Genomic DNA, 16,329 nt, shown 5'->3' on the forward strand with positions numbered 1-16,329 from the left:
CTTTGTAATTACACGTTTCTCACCTCGGGTGTTTATTCATGTTGTTGCAGGAGTGCGATGAAGGTTACACGCGTACCACGTCTGGCCTTTACCTGGGTACGTGTGAGAGGTGTGACTGTAACGGTCATGCCAGCGGCTGCGATCAAGAGACTGGAAGGTGTTTGGTAGGTTTTTTAATGCTGCTTTTTTTTTTTTATCATCACTTCTTGAACATGTTTTGATCTCTGGATCATTTCAACATGTGAAAACACCAGTATCCGTCAGAAGAATCTCACCTCTCCTCTTTTTTGTTGTGCGTGTGAAAAGCAATGTCTCCACAACACGGACGGGCCAAGGTGTGAGCGCTGTCAGACTGGTTTCTATGGAAACCCTGTAACGGGCGGAGCCCAGGCCTGCCAGCCCTGCCCCTGCCCTGGAACTGCGTCCAGCAACCAGTGAGTTCACATCTAAAAATAATATTAAGTAGAGCTGAAGAGTGAATCAATTATTAATCGATTACTAAATTAATCGTCAACTATTTTGATAATCGGTTTGAAGTTTTTTTTTTTATTATTAAACAAGATTTCTGATTATTTTAGCTTTTTAAATGTGAATATTTTCTCCGTTTCTTTGCTCCACATAACAAATAATTCATTAAAACTGAATCATTTTGGTTTGTGGACAAAACAAGACATTCGAGAATATCGTCATGAAAAAGACTTTTTTTTTTTTTTAATTCATTTATCATTCATTTATTAATTAATGAATTTTATCATAATAAACAGAGATCACAAATGTCTGTTGCCACAGATTCTCCACAACCTGTTATCTGGACTCTGACGGTCAGCCGACGTGCGACAGCTGTCCCCCGGGATACACTGGTCGCCGCTGTGAAAGGTAAATCCCTTTTGTTTACTTACCGTTTTTTTCTTTTTTTTCTTTTTCTCTTTCTGCTTTTCCTGTTCTACGCTTTCCTCTTTTCAGGGTCGTGTAGACACTGCTTAGTGTTTTGGGGGGGGGGGGATTTATGGGTGGGTCAGCAGCACGGTTTGCAGGGACGTGCACTGGCACCGACTGTTTTCCCCTCACAAGGAAAGTGATATGCACTACGTTTCAAAAGTTTGGGGTCACTAATTTCCTTATTTTTGAAGGAAAAGCACTTTTTTTTCAATGAATATAACATTAAATGAATCAGAAATACACACGACACATTGTTAATGTGGTAAACGACTTTTCTAGCTGCAAACGTCTGGTTTTTAATGGAATATGTACATACAGGTGTATAGAGGCCCATTTCCAGTGTTCTAATGGTACATTGTGTTTGCTAATTGCGTTAGAAGACTATTGGATGATTAGAAAACCCTTGTGCAATGATGTTAGCACAGCTGAAAACAGTTTTGCTGGTTCTTTGACGAAAGGGCAAAATTATTATTTGGAATAAAAATTATTATTTCTAATCTTGTCAATGTCTTGACTATATTTTCTATTCATTTTGCAACTTTTTTGATGAATAAAAGTGTGACTTTTAATGGAAAGCACAAACAAAATCGTATAGGTGACCCCAAACTTTTGAACGGTAGTGTAAGCATGTGTGTAGTTTTGCAATTTCTCTCATTTTTGACTGAGTGGTGTCCCAGGAGGGAAGGGAATGCATATCGGTGATGTACGTGGAGCTTTGACGTTTTTTTCTGATCTGCTGTTGGACGTTGTTTACTACTGTGTAAGGATAAGGAGTTATTGCTCACGGTTGTGGAAATAAGTATGAATTTGTAGAAAAGTAACAGAGACATTTATCCTCCGGAAACTTGATGTCTTTGCTTACTTCTTTCTTTTCACTTCTAAAACCTTCTCAGTGATTGCTCTCCGCTTCTGCGCTTTTGCCGGCAGTGAATTGTTACGGTGTTGGCTCGTGTGATTCCTGTCTGTGTACAGAGCGAATGCGTCGTCTTTGGTACTCTGTGACATAAATGTAGACGTGGCATTTATGAGGACTCGTGTGTCTCGCTAAATGAATCTTTGTCGCGCCGAGGGCAAAGATGTCGAGGTGACTTGGGTGAAAGACGCAACTACATAAAATTCAGATTCATATTTGAAGGTCTCTGCCCTGCATCATACCTGATTCTGCTGTTTTGACATTAAGAGAGGAGATTCCCTCCGCTGACAGTTGTGGGGACCCCTTCCTGGAGACGCATATGGATGGCTTCCTGCCTGTGGGATGTGGAACTCAAGCAGTTTTCAATTTCAGTTGGGAAAAACAGATAATACCGCTTGGCAGTGGAGATGACAGTGATGGTGATGGTGATGATGACTTTGACTTCACATCGCCTGTTACCACTGGCAAAACAACTGCTATCCCTACCAGGTCTTCATTGACGACTGCAGCACGAACCACCAAAGCAACACAGACTTCTAAAGTCTCACTCGCTCCCAGTAGATCGACATCAAGACTCCCGCCACGCTTCACACCCAGCCCGGAGACCAGACACGCGAGCTTCCAGCACTTGCTCCGCATTCACCTGAACACCTTTAACCAGCGCCTGAGCATGCTGGAGAGCAACACGCTTGATATGAAGGAGAGCATTCGTGGCATACAAGACCAGCAGAGTCATCTCAGCTCCCAGCTGAAGGAGCTCATCTCCATCCATTCAGCCGGAGAGAAGAACAAGAAGGTCACCGAGTTAGAGAAGGGCTACACAGACGTGGAGACCCGCTTGAATAGACTGGAGGGAAGGCTCGAAATCCTGATCGATGGCTTCACCGCCCTGGCTCAGGAGATGAACAAGATGAAACGTACGCGGCACATCTCCCGTTCGACTCCGGAAAGGCGACTTCTGCCGTATTTGACCACAGTCCCCGCTCTTCTGATGCGCTCGACACCTGCTCGTCCAGTCAGAACCATACCCACAGAAACACCGCTCAGAGCCACTGTGCCCAAAAGCATACCGACCCCAATCGTTCCTGTGGGGAAACCGACCACTCCTCCACAGAGGGATAGAAAAGTCAAACCAGCAGCTACGGCTAAGCCCGATAAAAACGCTACAAAGCTCCAACCGGTCACGAGGTCCCGCAAAAGTCAAGTCTCGACAAGTTCTGCAAAAAGGCTCACAACAACCACGAGTAAACCGAGGACTGCATCTACAATTAAACCGAAAACTAAACCTGACGCCAAAAAGCCAGGTGCAACTGAACGCGGTTCACTGCCAAGACGAACAAGACCAAAGCAAGTCGAGGAAGAGGCAACGATCACCAAATTTCAACTTGATCCACCGCCTCACAAGTCTGATGGTAAACAATCTGACCAGGCCAACAAAAAGGATTCTACAAGGCACGTCAAACCCAATGGACGTAAAAAGGTGTTCAGATCGGATGCACCGGTTCTAAAGGAAGCTCCGGAGCCTGGAAAGTCGTCAGAGAGCGACTCAAAGAGCAACTTAAACCAAAACAAGAAAAAGATTGGCCGCGACTCGTTAAAGTTGAAAGCCTCTCGGGACGCGCTCACGACAAGGCCAACCGTCTCTACGACGGCAAAGAAACCCAAAACAACCGCAAAAAGAACAACTCCCGCTAAAACCAAGGTTACTGCGAGTAAGAAGAAGAAGAAGAAGTTCACCACAACGGCGAAAACGACGTCCAAACGCAAATCCACCACTTCAAAGAAAACAGCGGAAAAGAAACAGCAGAAAAAGAAGACGAACTCTCACTCTGGTGTTCTGGACCTACTGAGGCTGCTGAAAGGCGATCAGAGGTCTTCGAAGCACAAAAACAACCAAGATGGTTCTCTTCATGTTGTCCTGGGAAGGCTGGCCATTCCCATCAAAATTATACCTGATGACTAGGAAATAACATGTTTTTTTGGTTTTCTTTTTTTTAATGTTTATATTGCAACGTTTTTCTGCTTCCCCAATGTAACTGAATGAAGGGACTAGTTTTATACAGGTTTTATACAGACGGACCTTTCATAGATTTTTGACGTCATCCTGATGTGTTCTTGTGACTTTTGGATGTTGATGACCTTTAAGTGTGTGTTATTGTTATGACTATTTTTTAAGAACGGTTGCACAAAGCCCTGTAATGAAGACATAGCTTCACAGTAGTACCTCTCGCGTGTATACTTGTGTTCATGTTATTGTGGCTACACTACCTCAGGTTTTACCCCCCATTGCTTTGGATAGATCTTATTTAAAAATGATATTTATGCATTCACATGGGTAATGTGTTCTGTATCTAAATGATGCTTTGTGTGTGTGTGTGTGTGTGTGTGTGTGTGTCCTGGAAAAGCCTTACACCTCTGTGTTGCCCTGTCCTTTGCACACTCTACACACTGCCTTTTTTTTTTAAATGCAGACCTATTTAGGGTGACTACACCTTTCAGTGTGGAGGTCTAACTGGAGATGTAAGGTTTTCCTAGAATACCAGTCTTGAGTCTGGGTGTGTTTTTGTTGGCTTATCAAGAATAATGTGTCAAGCCCCAAGTTTCAAGGACAAAGGATTGAAAACAAAAAGGCAATTCTTGCTGGGCTAACTTTGTTGGCTTGTTCAACTCTTTGCTCCAGACAGCACTATATAATCAGTTACTGAATGGATCCCCTTGACATCGCAGACAACTATTGTCCCCAAAGTATGACGCCTATTGACTTTGGTGATCACCCGGTTTGTCGTTTACAATCTGAGCATGTTGTAGCACGCTGGCTTTCAGCTCGGTTTCCAAGCACGGCTGTAGCTGAACACACGACTCGGTTCGGCCTCAGCCACGGTGGCAGGAATGCCACAATGAAACGGCGACGAGTTCACTGTGTGCACTTTAACTCCACGGAGATTGGGGTTCTGTACCTGAGATGAAGTGCACACACAAACACACACGGAACTCATTGCCAGTGGGTTCCCATCTCTCCACCGTCTGTGATCCACCTGTGTTTTTGAAACCTGGGGTAAAACAGAGAGAGGGACAAATTACCAGACATTTTGCCTAGTACATATGTGTCAAACTCAAGGCCCGGGGGCCAGATGTGGCCCTGCCACGTCATTTTATGTGGCCCCCCCGAGTGATGAATTGGTCTTAAATATCTGTGCTAAAATAGGCCTATGCTGCTTTAAGGTGTGCACTGACCATAAACTACATTTCCCACAATGCATGGTGATCAATGATGCATAATCTTTGTAACTTGAATAAGTGATAAATACAGAAAAGTTATTTAGCAACATGTTACAGAGTAGTTACCTTTAGTTTACATTATATTCGGTTACATTTATTCTGTATGACAGTTCTCTGTGGCCCTCAGTGAAAATGAGTTTGACACCCCTGGCCTAGTATACTGTATACACTACCGTTGAAAAGTTTGGGGTCACTTAGATTGCACATTGTGATGAATAAAAGTGTGACTTTTAATGGAATACTTGGAACAATTGTATAGGTCACCCCAAACTTTTCAACGGTAGTGTATGTGGCATGGTAAATTCACCACCAAAAGCAATAGGCGTCAGTTGGGGACACACCAATAGATTTCATATAAACCCAAAAGCATGATACTGCCAGAAAGCCACACAATCACATAGCTGAAATGATTTGAATCGTCCTCTGTGGAGCGTGAATATTTGCTGCATATAATAAGCTTTTGATATTTATTGCGTGCGTAATGATGATGTCCACGATAATGTCACTGTATAATCCATAGTACTGGAATAGCACTGGAAAAAGGTGATGTATGCACCTGAAAAACTTTTTTCCACTGGGGGACCATGAATATACACAGCCACCAAGTATTGGATTCATTAACAAACTGACTGCTCGTATTTTTCTGCTATTGCTGGCCAAGGTTTGGACGATCATACATGATGTCATCATCACCAGAGAACTGTTTTTTTTTTTTTAATTCATAGCGACAGTTTCCAAATTATACCTGTACAACGTCTTGAAATTATACATAATGTGTGTTTTGTTGAAGTGTAATTTTCTTGTCAAGTCCTGCTTTTATTACACGTTCTATGTCCTTTCTTATAAACACGTTTGGCATTTTCACATCTGTATGTATTTTGATGTATTTTCTAACTCCCTGTATTATGAGCAATTACACCCGTCTGTAAATATATGAAACGGCACTAAGTGGAGTGACTTGACACAGGGTCGCCCACAACATGAGCATGACTGTTCGCCTTAGAAGTTAGATGGAGTAGGATTTCCCCCCCCCCAAAAAGAGTGTTCGTAGCATGGAAGTCCTCTTTGTTGGCTGTTGACCTGCAGACCTCGACAGGTCATGAGGTAAGAATGACCGCAGCTGTCCTTTGGTGGGAAACCTGCACAGATGTGTTGTTGTGATCAGCCCTCGCTCTGGTGGCAGTGGCTTGGCAGTTTGCTTGGGTTTGACGGCACATCGCTTGACTGCGTCACAGTATCAAGAAAACCTTTCCCTCCTCAGCAGCTTAAGCATCTTGATCTGTGGCTTTATTATCTTATCAGCTTTTCTTGCTTTTGGTGGTTCTTCATGATTCTGATCCTTTGGTTCATGTTAGCGCTTCTTTTTTTCCCCCCCGTGTGATGGTGTTTCAGCTGTGAAGCCTTTTTATGGAGAGATGGAATCAACATCTGAGTTACTGTATGTTGAAGGGTTTCGGCAGCAGCAGCTGTGCTTCATCCATCTCCAGCACGAGCACTGGCTCATCATCTTAATCTCATGGAAAACTGTTTGTATACAATACAAACGCTGGGTCGCTGTGATATTCAGGCTTTCGGTCTTTATGTGTGTACTTAACGGATAGTACGACATGTCTCTGTTATAATGACTCAGTCCTTTGTTTTTTTTCTCCATGTCTGCTTTGCGTCACAAAGCACTCCCCAAACAAAACAAAAAAAGAAATCATCAAATGTATCACCTCCTGCAGACTTCGCAGCTTCCTGCCACATTGTTCTTTGTGTAAAACTTGTATCCTCATTGACGGGAAAATATTTGCGAACACACTTGTCTATTTTTTCTTTATTTCAGATGTGCTGCAGGATACACCGGCAACCCACAGCTCGGACAGACATGTACTCAAGGCAACAATGAAGTCAACGGTACATTTATTTTCGTTACAATCCAACGGAAAATGACTGATATTTCCCCAGTTTCTGAGTCATTCTTTATCTCAACCTATCGAACTTCATCATCGTCTTATCTGCTGCAGGTAACTGCTATAACTGTGACGAGAGGGGGCGCGAGTTCTGCAGTGGTCTGGAGTGCCGCTGCAAGGTGATCATCAGAGACGCGATTATTATGGAAAATCAACTTTTTAATCATTTTAATACTTACTGTATATTTAGGACTCTGGAGGCCCTATGAGTAGGCAAAATGTGAAAATAGACGACTCTCTCATGTTTTTTGTGGTCTGCATCAGTCTAAGTACAGGAGATAAAACACCATAATGTTGACTTCCGCACTCGGAGTGGAAGTCCGCGGAGTGGAAGTCCGCGAAGTGGATTCTATTTTTGGCAGCACGATGCAGCACAGAGTTCTACACAAACTTCCAGCCTCAGAGGATTTACGTGTCCAGTGGATACATTTTATATATGACGGCAATGTGCCGGCTAGAGTCGGCAAATGATGGCTTTTCCTAATGCTAACTGCTATTAGCTGCCGGAGCCTCAGTGACGCTGACGTAGTTTCCTGTGTCTCATTTGCATATTTAAAGAGACAGGCTTTCAAAAGTGAGTGTTCTGAACAGGGCTGTTTAGGCAGGGTGATTAAACTGTTGTGGTGCTTCATCGTTAAGGTATTTTGACCAAAGCATGTCACAGGCATGTTCATTAGGACACCAGGGAACTAAGTTAACTTGGAGAAATAGGGTATAATATGAGTCCTTTAAAGTAACTCTGTGTATGCTAGCATGCTCTGATTGCCTTAAATCTCATCCCCACTGACACTGTGTTCCAGATGCACGTAGAGGGTCCGTCTTGCTCCAGCTGTAAGTCAGGGGCATTCCACCTCAGCCAAGACAACAAAGATGGCTGCCTGCCCTGTTTCTGCATGGGCGTCACTCAGCAGTGCTCCAGCTCCACGTACTACAGAGACCTGGTAAGGCCTGAAAGTACCGCTTCAAACTTCACATTCAAACTTGGCAACCAGACTGTAGAGAAATCGCATCCATCAGTGGCAGCAGTTATACTAGTGCAGTTTTTTTAACCAATATCTCTTGTATTTCTAAGCACTGTAAGTCAACTGTCAAGCAACCCGTTGGACCGATTAATGGACAGACAGACAGACATTTACAGATAGATATTGGGCCAATTCCAATTCCTATCTTAACCCTTAATCTTAACTGGCCCTCAAAACCAAGTGTTGAGGGTTATTTTGTCACTTAGAAATGGGACACCCCTTAAATGCAGACACGTCTTCAGACTGTAGGGGGCAGAATAAAGCGAAAGCTGCGTCCACTCTGTCAACTCCAAAAAAGAAGAAGAAGAAGAACACATTAACGTCACGATTATTTATTAAGATCTGTTTGTTATAATATGATACTCGTACAAATACCACAACCAAGGACATATTCAGCTGACAGTTACCACACACCACGGCTTATTGAAAAGTAAACGATTGCAAATGATTGCGTGTCCGCGCCGGCTATTGACAAAAGATCGTAAAATAAAAATAACGCAACAATGACGTCAGTAATCCATAATATGGGCCTAAACTAAGATAATACAATGGTTTTCATAATTTTTATATCTCTATTAACAAAGAAAATACTTAATTTGTAGCGTACTCGTTTCGCTGCTTTCGGCGCCATCTTTGTTATGTCAAAACACGCAATGCATTCTGGGTAGCCCTTGCTGGCTGGTCTCGGAATATCTAAATATTGAGGGCGATACAGCCCTTAAACTTGCCCCTCAACTTAATTTTTACATTTTTTGAGATTGAGGGTTAAGCAAGGAATTGGAATTCACCCATTGTCTTATATCTCCATGTAAGCAAATATGCCAATTTTCCTCTTTTAGTGAGTTATTGCGTGGACAACAAGGTCTTTTGTTGCCAAACGCTAGCATAACTTTGTTGAAAATTGAATCAAAAAAGTACAAGTTAGAGCTCCAGTGCCGAACTTCTGTCGCCCCCATGAAGAAGTTTCGAGTAATTACCCAAACAAAGTAATTATCGCAGATCTCCTCTGCCTCGAGGAGCGCGATGGAGAGACTCGTATGCTGAGCGCACAGAATGAGCTGTGAAACAAAGGCACTTACTGTGTTTTTTTCCTGATAGTTTCTCAGCGGTTTTGCGATCCATATCTCAGACACAGAGAGGCTGTCTGCAGGAGGATGAACAAAAGGCATTTGTCTGTGTGGATTCTCATTCATCCAGATCATAGTTACCCAAAAGTCATGGAATCTGTTGCGGCGTAACTTCCCCAAGACATTTCCAGCTCTCATCCGAGAGGCTTCTTTAGAAGTTTGCGGTAAAACCCAGGAATTTCACTTTTTTTGTGAAAAGTGAGCTGTGCTTACAGTAACACTGTATCCTCGTGACAGGTTGTCAATGATGGTTAATGAGTGTTAAAGTAACAAGGTCACATAGAGTGCCATCACTATGCCTGTACTAGACACGACAGGCCTGCGCATAGTGCCGTAACGCAGCGACAGAAATCTCACCAAAAACAGACAATTTGCAGCTACGGTAAGAAAATAAATTGTCTGAATAGACCAAACAATCGGCAAACTTGAGAAGTTAATGATGAAGATAAGCTGCAGCGAATACAAGCACGAGAGAAAGGAGGGGCTATGATATTTTTTTGTTAGCAGATTCACCTAAACTCTTTTTCATGTGTTCTGCCCCGAGATTAGACAATTTGTTTAGTCTCCTGGGGAGAGATGAAAGAAGAGCATTGTAAGTGGGAGAAAGGTGGCGTCGCAGACCTCCTCCTCTGTTGAGAGATGGTTTCTTAATTTTGACTTGGATGGCTTCATTCAGTAAAGTTCATTTTGGCTTGTTTACTTAGCAGAGCTTTTCTCATTAAAGGTGCCATATGTAAGAAATACCACATCAAAATAAAAATAACGAGGTCTTTTAGGTTTAGTTTTCTGATGTAACTGGCAACCGATGGTTGCTCGGCAGCTGAGACTCTACTGACTGCAATGATTGGTAGACGGCGGTAGGTGGCGCCACATGCCAAAACATGATTTCAAAACATAATCATGATTTGCAGTCTGCAAAAAAATTTTTTTTAATGCAAATATTTTGTCTGTACTGTTGTTGTTGGTGAGTTCAGTTTGTTATATGAACATTATTCCTGAGTCTCTGTGACAGGATTTTATGGCCAGTTGCTTTAGATTTATTACATAATGCATCTTTAACCGACTTAATTAGTCAAATATTTCCTCCCCAGTCACAATTAAATTGAATGAATAGATTCGCTGTCAAAATACTTGCTGTTTTAATATGTCGTCGATAGGTTTAGTTTGATTGTATGTCTGATGTCTGCTCTTGCAGGTGTCCTCGGTCTTTTCTCCGGGGAACTTCCAGGACATTGCTCTAGTGAACCGTCAGCGCACAAACCGCATCACCACTGGTTTCACTGTGGAGGTTTCCACTGAGGGCACTCAGCTGTCCTACAGCAACTTTGACTATCTGGGACAGGAGCCTCACTACTGGCAGCTTCCAAGGGTCTACCAGGCAGACAAGGTCAGTATCCAAGAGCACACACACAGCAGCTAAATATGGGGGAAGCAGCCAAGGCAAGAGCACAGATCCTGAGGTGCTGTATGCAAAAGGGTTGAGCAGCACACGCCTCATAAACCTGTAGACCTTTCTTTCTTCTTTGCTTCTTCCATTTTGCTTTACTTCAAAAGCCACTGCCAATCTTTCCTTCCATTTCGGCTAATCTTTGCAGATTTCCTTATGTGTCTGTGTGGAACTTGTATGCGTTTTCACAGGTCAATATATAACATGGCTTTTTTGTGTGCTTGCCCTTTTTCACTCTTTATAGAAAGATTCTTTCTTTACTCGTACGAAACGAGCAAAACAGGTACAGTGATGGCAGTCAGTGGTTGTCGTTTTTGAAATCGAATGGTGTTTTTTGTCGTTGTACCGTGTTGTCTGGCATGTTCATTTTTTGAAGTGCAATTTTCAGTATAGTTTTTTTTTTTTCAGAAGCATGTTGCAGTGAATCTAGCAGACATACAGTCAATTGCTTTTCTGTTTCCCCATCGAATGAGCCATGTTAACTATTGGTCATGAATGGTCCATTGAAGAGCTTCGTACAGTTTAACTTTGTTCGAATAACACGGCCATAACACACCAACCAAAATACCATGAGCTCAGTGATAAGGAAGGTGATCAAAGAGCGTGCTTTATCCACATCAACGGAGTGTCTTGTACTTGCCTGAGGAGCAGCTCAGGAAGGATGCTTCCATTTGGAACCAAATGCCACAGATTGAGAAGCGCAAGCCAGAGATTTGACATTAACTGCATTGCAGTGTGTTTGTGTTTGTGTGCATTATTTGTAGATGTGGCAGTGTGAAGGATTGCCTCTTTATGAGGAACGGTCAGAGTGATCTGACTTTTGCACTGAGAACAATTCATTTACACTAACGTTCAAAGGTTTGGGGTCACCTATACAATTTGTTGGTGTTTTCCATTAAAAGTCACACTTTGATTTGCAAAATGAATAGAAAATATAGAAACATGGAAAAAATGATTTTTATTCAAAATAATAGTTTTGCCTTTCAAACTTTGCTTTTGTCAAAGAACCAGCAAAACTATTTTCAGCTGTGCTAACATCATTGCACAAGGGTTTTCTAATCATCCAATAGCCTTCTAACGCGATTAGCAAACACAATGTACCATTAGAACACTGGAGAGATAGTTGCTGGAAATGGGCCTCTATACACCTATGTACATATTCCATTAAAAACCCGACGTTTGCAGCTAGAATAGTCCACGTTAACAATGTATGATACACTGATCAGAAATACACTCTGATCAGTGTATCATATGTTTCAATTCAATGTTATATTAATTGAAAAAAAGTGTTTTTCCTTCAAAAATAGGCACATTTCTAAGTGACCCCAAACTTTTGAACAGTAGTGTATTCTTACAATGATTTAGTCACTTAATTGCATGCAAACATATTTCCAGTTGACCTGTGTGACCCGGATTCTTTGACTAACCTGGTTACATCAGTGCTGTCAGACATGTAGATTTCTGTGCTACTCATTCAGGAATAGTGGCGTTAAAAGCATGAGACCCCCCCCGCATGTTCACGTTCTTTCATTTATGTAAATCACAGAGAACAAAAAAAACAACAAATTTTTCTGTCGTTGTGACTCCTCCCATGGTTATTGTATATCCGGTACCTGCACTCTCCGCCTCCCTCAGGGTCCTGTCAGACAGCTGGATGATGAGGTCTGGGCCATCCTCTCTAACTTCTCCAATGGACAAGCGGGTCCCCCTCCATTCTTTCCCTCTTCCTATTCTAAAACCTCTGTCTCTTCCTCCTCGTCTTCTTCCTCCTCCCGGATCCCGACTTCTTCCTCTTCCTCCTCTTCCTCCTCCTCATTCCCTCGATGGTCTTTGCGTAACCTGAGCCCCCCTTCTCCTCCCTCTGGTGTCCTCTCTTCAGTTAGGCCAACCAGACCTCAACCCTACTCTCCGGGGCGTTCCCCTCCTCAGGTACACCGTGTCAGAGATTTTGATTTTTTGAGAGAAGGATATGTGGATTGTTGTTGTTGTTGTTGTTGTGATTTCTGGCTCATTTTGGTGACTTGTCCTGTTTCTGTTTGGGCTCCGGCTTTGCTGCGGATCAGCAGAGCAAGAACAAAGTGAACAAGATTTCTCCTAGCGCTTCTACAGACAACAGCAAGGTAGACAGTGACCGTGACATTGGCATTAGAGCTGCAACTAACGATTAATTTCTCGATTAATCGTTTGGTCCATAAAATGTCATAAAATGTTAAAGGGGACATATTATGCAAAATCAACGTTTTAATCATTTAAGATGACATACTCGTTTTTTTGTGGTCCGCCACTAAGTACAGGAGATAAAACATGTTGACTTCCGTGCTCACTGGGACGTCACAATGCGTTAAATTCCTGGAATTGTTGTCTCATGGAGCTCCGCTTTGTCCGGAAAACACGCGAGAGTGCTGGTGAGGGCAACGGTATCCAAAAACCGGAAATCTGCGAAAAGTTCTATTTTTGGCTCCACAGTGCAGCACAGAGTTCTACACAAACTTCCGGCCTCAGAGGATTTATCTGCCCAGTGGATTCATGTTATATATGACGGCAATAATGTGCCTGCTAGAGCCTGAAAATGATCACTTTTCCAAATGCTAACTGCTGTTAGCTCCCAGTAGCCTCTGTGGCTGATGTAATTTCCTGCCCCTTAAGTTTCGTTTTACTTTTTTTTTAAGGTGGACCTAAAGAGATACTATAAACTGCTATGGTGCTTCATCCTTATGGTTTTTTGACCAAAGCAACTCACAGACATGTTCATTAGGACACCAGGGAACTAGGTTAAAGTGGAGAAATAGGGTATAATATGTCTCCTTTAAAAAATAAACCTGGAAATTACAATGTTCTCCAATGTCTTGTTTTGTCCACAAACTAAAATGAAAATGATGATGATGTGGAGCAAAGAAACGGGGGAAAATATTCACATTTAAGAAGCTAAAACAATCAGAAATCTTGTTTTAATAATGAAAAAAGCTTCAAACAGATTAATCGGTTACCAAAATAGTTGGCGATTAATTTAGTAGTCGATTAATAATCTGACACCGACTTAGCCTTGGCTCATACTCACACAACACAGTGATAGAACAAACTCTACAAGTTAATTAACTTCATATTGTCAATGTTTTATTTAGAAACTTCAATCGCAGCACATGCATGTTGGCGGATATGTTCACATATTGCCATTGATGGACTGGGTGGTATCTCACAAGCAAACTCCCTTTCCCACTGTGCCGTCACTGTAATGGACCACTTGAGAGAAACATCGGTTTACAGCGGGACTGTCATTATGCAATTATCTGCCTTAAAACTGTCATTTTCACTCTATTGACAGTGGGAGTCTCTTGTTTTTATTTGCTAGATGAAAGCACGGTGCCTCTTCCAGCCTGCTATCAAACTGTCGTCAGAGTCTTTAATCGCACTCCCGTTGCTTTCGAGACTTCAGCCGTTCGCCTCGCATTTCGTCCTCGCGGTCTCATCGCGTCGTCTCCTCTCCGTCATGCTTTTCCGCATCGCGCTGCAACTCTCGTTTCCCGCTGTGGCTTATTCTCTCGTGCCTCTCCTTCCTCCTTTGCCGCTCTCTCTCTCCCTCCCTCCCTCCCTCCCTCCCTCCCTCCCTCTCTCTCTCAGTACGCTCTGGTCTACAAAGGTTTCAGCTTGCACCAGGACGATCTGCTCTTCTGGCAGCTCCCAGATCAGTTCACAGGGGATAAGGTAACTCTGAACACGTGTGGTGATGATGTCCCCCACTGACCCTCCTATGTCAGAGAAACACTGCACGTCTGGAAATCTCCCAGCCCTTTCCACAACAGTCCAGTTGCCACAGTTTTTTTCCCACTTTATGTACTCGAATACGTCACAGAAAGTTGTTGTTAATTCATATCTTCTAAACGTTGAACTATCCCTGAATACATTTTGGGTTTCTTTTTATTTGGCTGTCTGTAATTTAATACAGTTTTTATTCAGTTTATTGTTTTCGGTTTTTAATTGGTTTTGGGGTTGGGGTTTGCTCGGATACATGTTTCCAAGAAAACAAAAAGATAAATTAATCTATTTAAAATATGTAGTTAAAAATATCAAGACCAGAACCGGAGTGTATTTTTATATTATTATTTATTTATTTATTTTTAAATATATAAATGTTTTTAATGTAAATTGAAATGTAAAACTTAATAAAACACTGACGCATGAGTAAAGAGGATAGCTTGATTCAAATTATATATTATAAGTATATTGTAGATTTCTTTACGTTTGAAAACTGCTAGAAACATTCATGGTACTGCAACTTTTACAAATCAGCAGGGTATAGAATATACGTTCAAATATTTAATATATATTTAAGTCGACTTAACTGTTAACTTTTTTTTGAAAGTTTAGCGTTACTCACAATATACAACAACTGTTCAAATGTTAACCTGCATAATACGTTTTTTGTTTCTTTATGTTTGACCAGGCACCGTTTACCATTCTTATCTCTGTTAGCTCCGGTAGCTGCGTTGGCTCCTTTAGCGGCGTTAGCTTGCCTACAGTCGAACTAGCGCAGTCTGTTTATTAAGTGAAAAGAGCAGCGCTACAAATAAACAGCGTACCTGTGTACTGCGTATGTGTGCCTCTGTTTTTAAAGTTTAGCGTTACTTACAACAAACAACCGTTCAAATGTTAACTTCCTGCATAACACGTTTCTGTTTCTTCATGTTTGACCTGGCCGCGGCACCAGAGTCCAGGCACCGTTTACCATTATTATTATCTCCGTTAGCTGCGTTAGCTCCTTTAGCGCTGTTAGCTTGCCTACAGTCAAACTGGAGCAGTCTATTAAGTGAAAAGAGCAGCGCTACAAATAACCAGCGTACCTGTGTACTGCGTATGTGTGCCTCTGCTTTTAAAGTTTAGCGTTACTTACAACATACAACCGTTCAAATGTTAACTTCCTGCATAACACGTTTTCATTTCTTCATGTTTGACCTGGCCGCGGCACTGAGTCCAGGCACCGTTTACCATTATTATTATCTCCGTTAGCTGCGTTAGCGCCGTTAGCTCCTTTAGCTGCGTTAGCTCCTTTAGCGCCGTTAGCTTGCCCACAGTCGAACTGGAGCGGTTTGTTTATTAAGTGAATAGAGCGGCGCTACAAATAACCAGCGTACCTGTGTACTGCGTATGTGTGCCTCTGTTTTTAAAGTTTAGCGTTACTTACAACATACAACCGTTCAAATGTTAACTTCCTGCATAACACGTTTTTGTTTCTTCATGTTTCTTCATGCGGCAGATCTAATGCCTCTCTTTTCCAAACCCTCCTGTAGGTGGGTTCTTACGGTGGCAAACTGAAATATACCATCTCCTACGTGGCCGGTCCCAGGGGAACACTACTCGACGATGCCGACGTCCAGATTATTGTGAGTATATGCTCTCATTTTCTTGACTCGCTCTTCTCTCTGAAGTTTACGTGAATTCGTCTAACCTGCGTGTGCGTGCTGTTTTGTGCAGGGTAACGACATCACTCTGGTAGCTCATCAGCCCTGGAAGAGAAGGCAGCACGGCAGCAGGGAGACGAACCAGTTTGTGATTGTCTTCAGAGAGGTGAGAAGCCCTGCGAGAGTATACACACACAGTATACAACGTGTTGAATTTGCTGAGGTTGACCTGTGAATTGCCGGGGCCGCCACTT

The 16,329-nt window shown here is 42.4% G+C and overlaps 1 protein-coding gene across 5 annotated transcripts in view; it reads left to right on the forward strand.

Annotated features, from left to right (window-relative positions):
* hspg2 (heparan sulfate proteoglycan 2) overlaps nucleotides 1-16,329 on the forward strand; it is a 123,107-nt gene that overhangs the window by 66,293 nt on the left and 40,485 nt on the right. For 3 of the 5 annotated variants that reach the window (XM_083894777.1, XM_083894780.1, XM_083894779.1), the window contains exons 27-39: nucleotides 51-164; nucleotides 307-434; nucleotides 790-876; nucleotides 6,957-7,027; nucleotides 7,138-7,202; nucleotides 7,884-8,024; nucleotides 10,428-10,619; nucleotides 10,924-10,962; nucleotides 12,315-12,608; nucleotides 12,743-12,799; nucleotides 14,298-14,381; nucleotides 15,965-16,057; nucleotides 16,149-16,241. In XM_083894777.1, coding sequence (XP_083750903.1) covers nucleotides 51-164; nucleotides 307-434; nucleotides 790-876; nucleotides 6,957-7,027; nucleotides 7,138-7,202; nucleotides 7,884-8,024; nucleotides 10,428-10,619; nucleotides 10,924-10,962; nucleotides 12,315-12,608; nucleotides 12,743-12,799; nucleotides 14,298-14,381; nucleotides 15,965-16,057; nucleotides 16,149-16,241 — 1,458 coding nt within the window. The remainder of the gene's footprint in view (nucleotides 1-50; nucleotides 165-306; nucleotides 435-789; nucleotides 877-6,956; nucleotides 7,028-7,137; nucleotides 7,203-7,883; nucleotides 8,025-10,427; nucleotides 10,620-10,923; nucleotides 10,963-12,314; nucleotides 12,609-12,742; nucleotides 12,800-14,297; nucleotides 14,382-15,964; nucleotides 16,058-16,148; nucleotides 16,242-16,329) is intronic. The other 2 variants (XM_083894778.1, XM_083894781.1) reach the window with 2 other exon arrangements.

This window comes from Microchirus variegatus (genome assembly GCF_963457635.1).
Source record: "Microchirus variegatus genome assembly, chromosome: 9".
NCBI lineage: Eukaryota > Metazoa > Chordata > Actinopteri > Pleuronectiformes > Soleidae > Microchirus > Microchirus variegatus.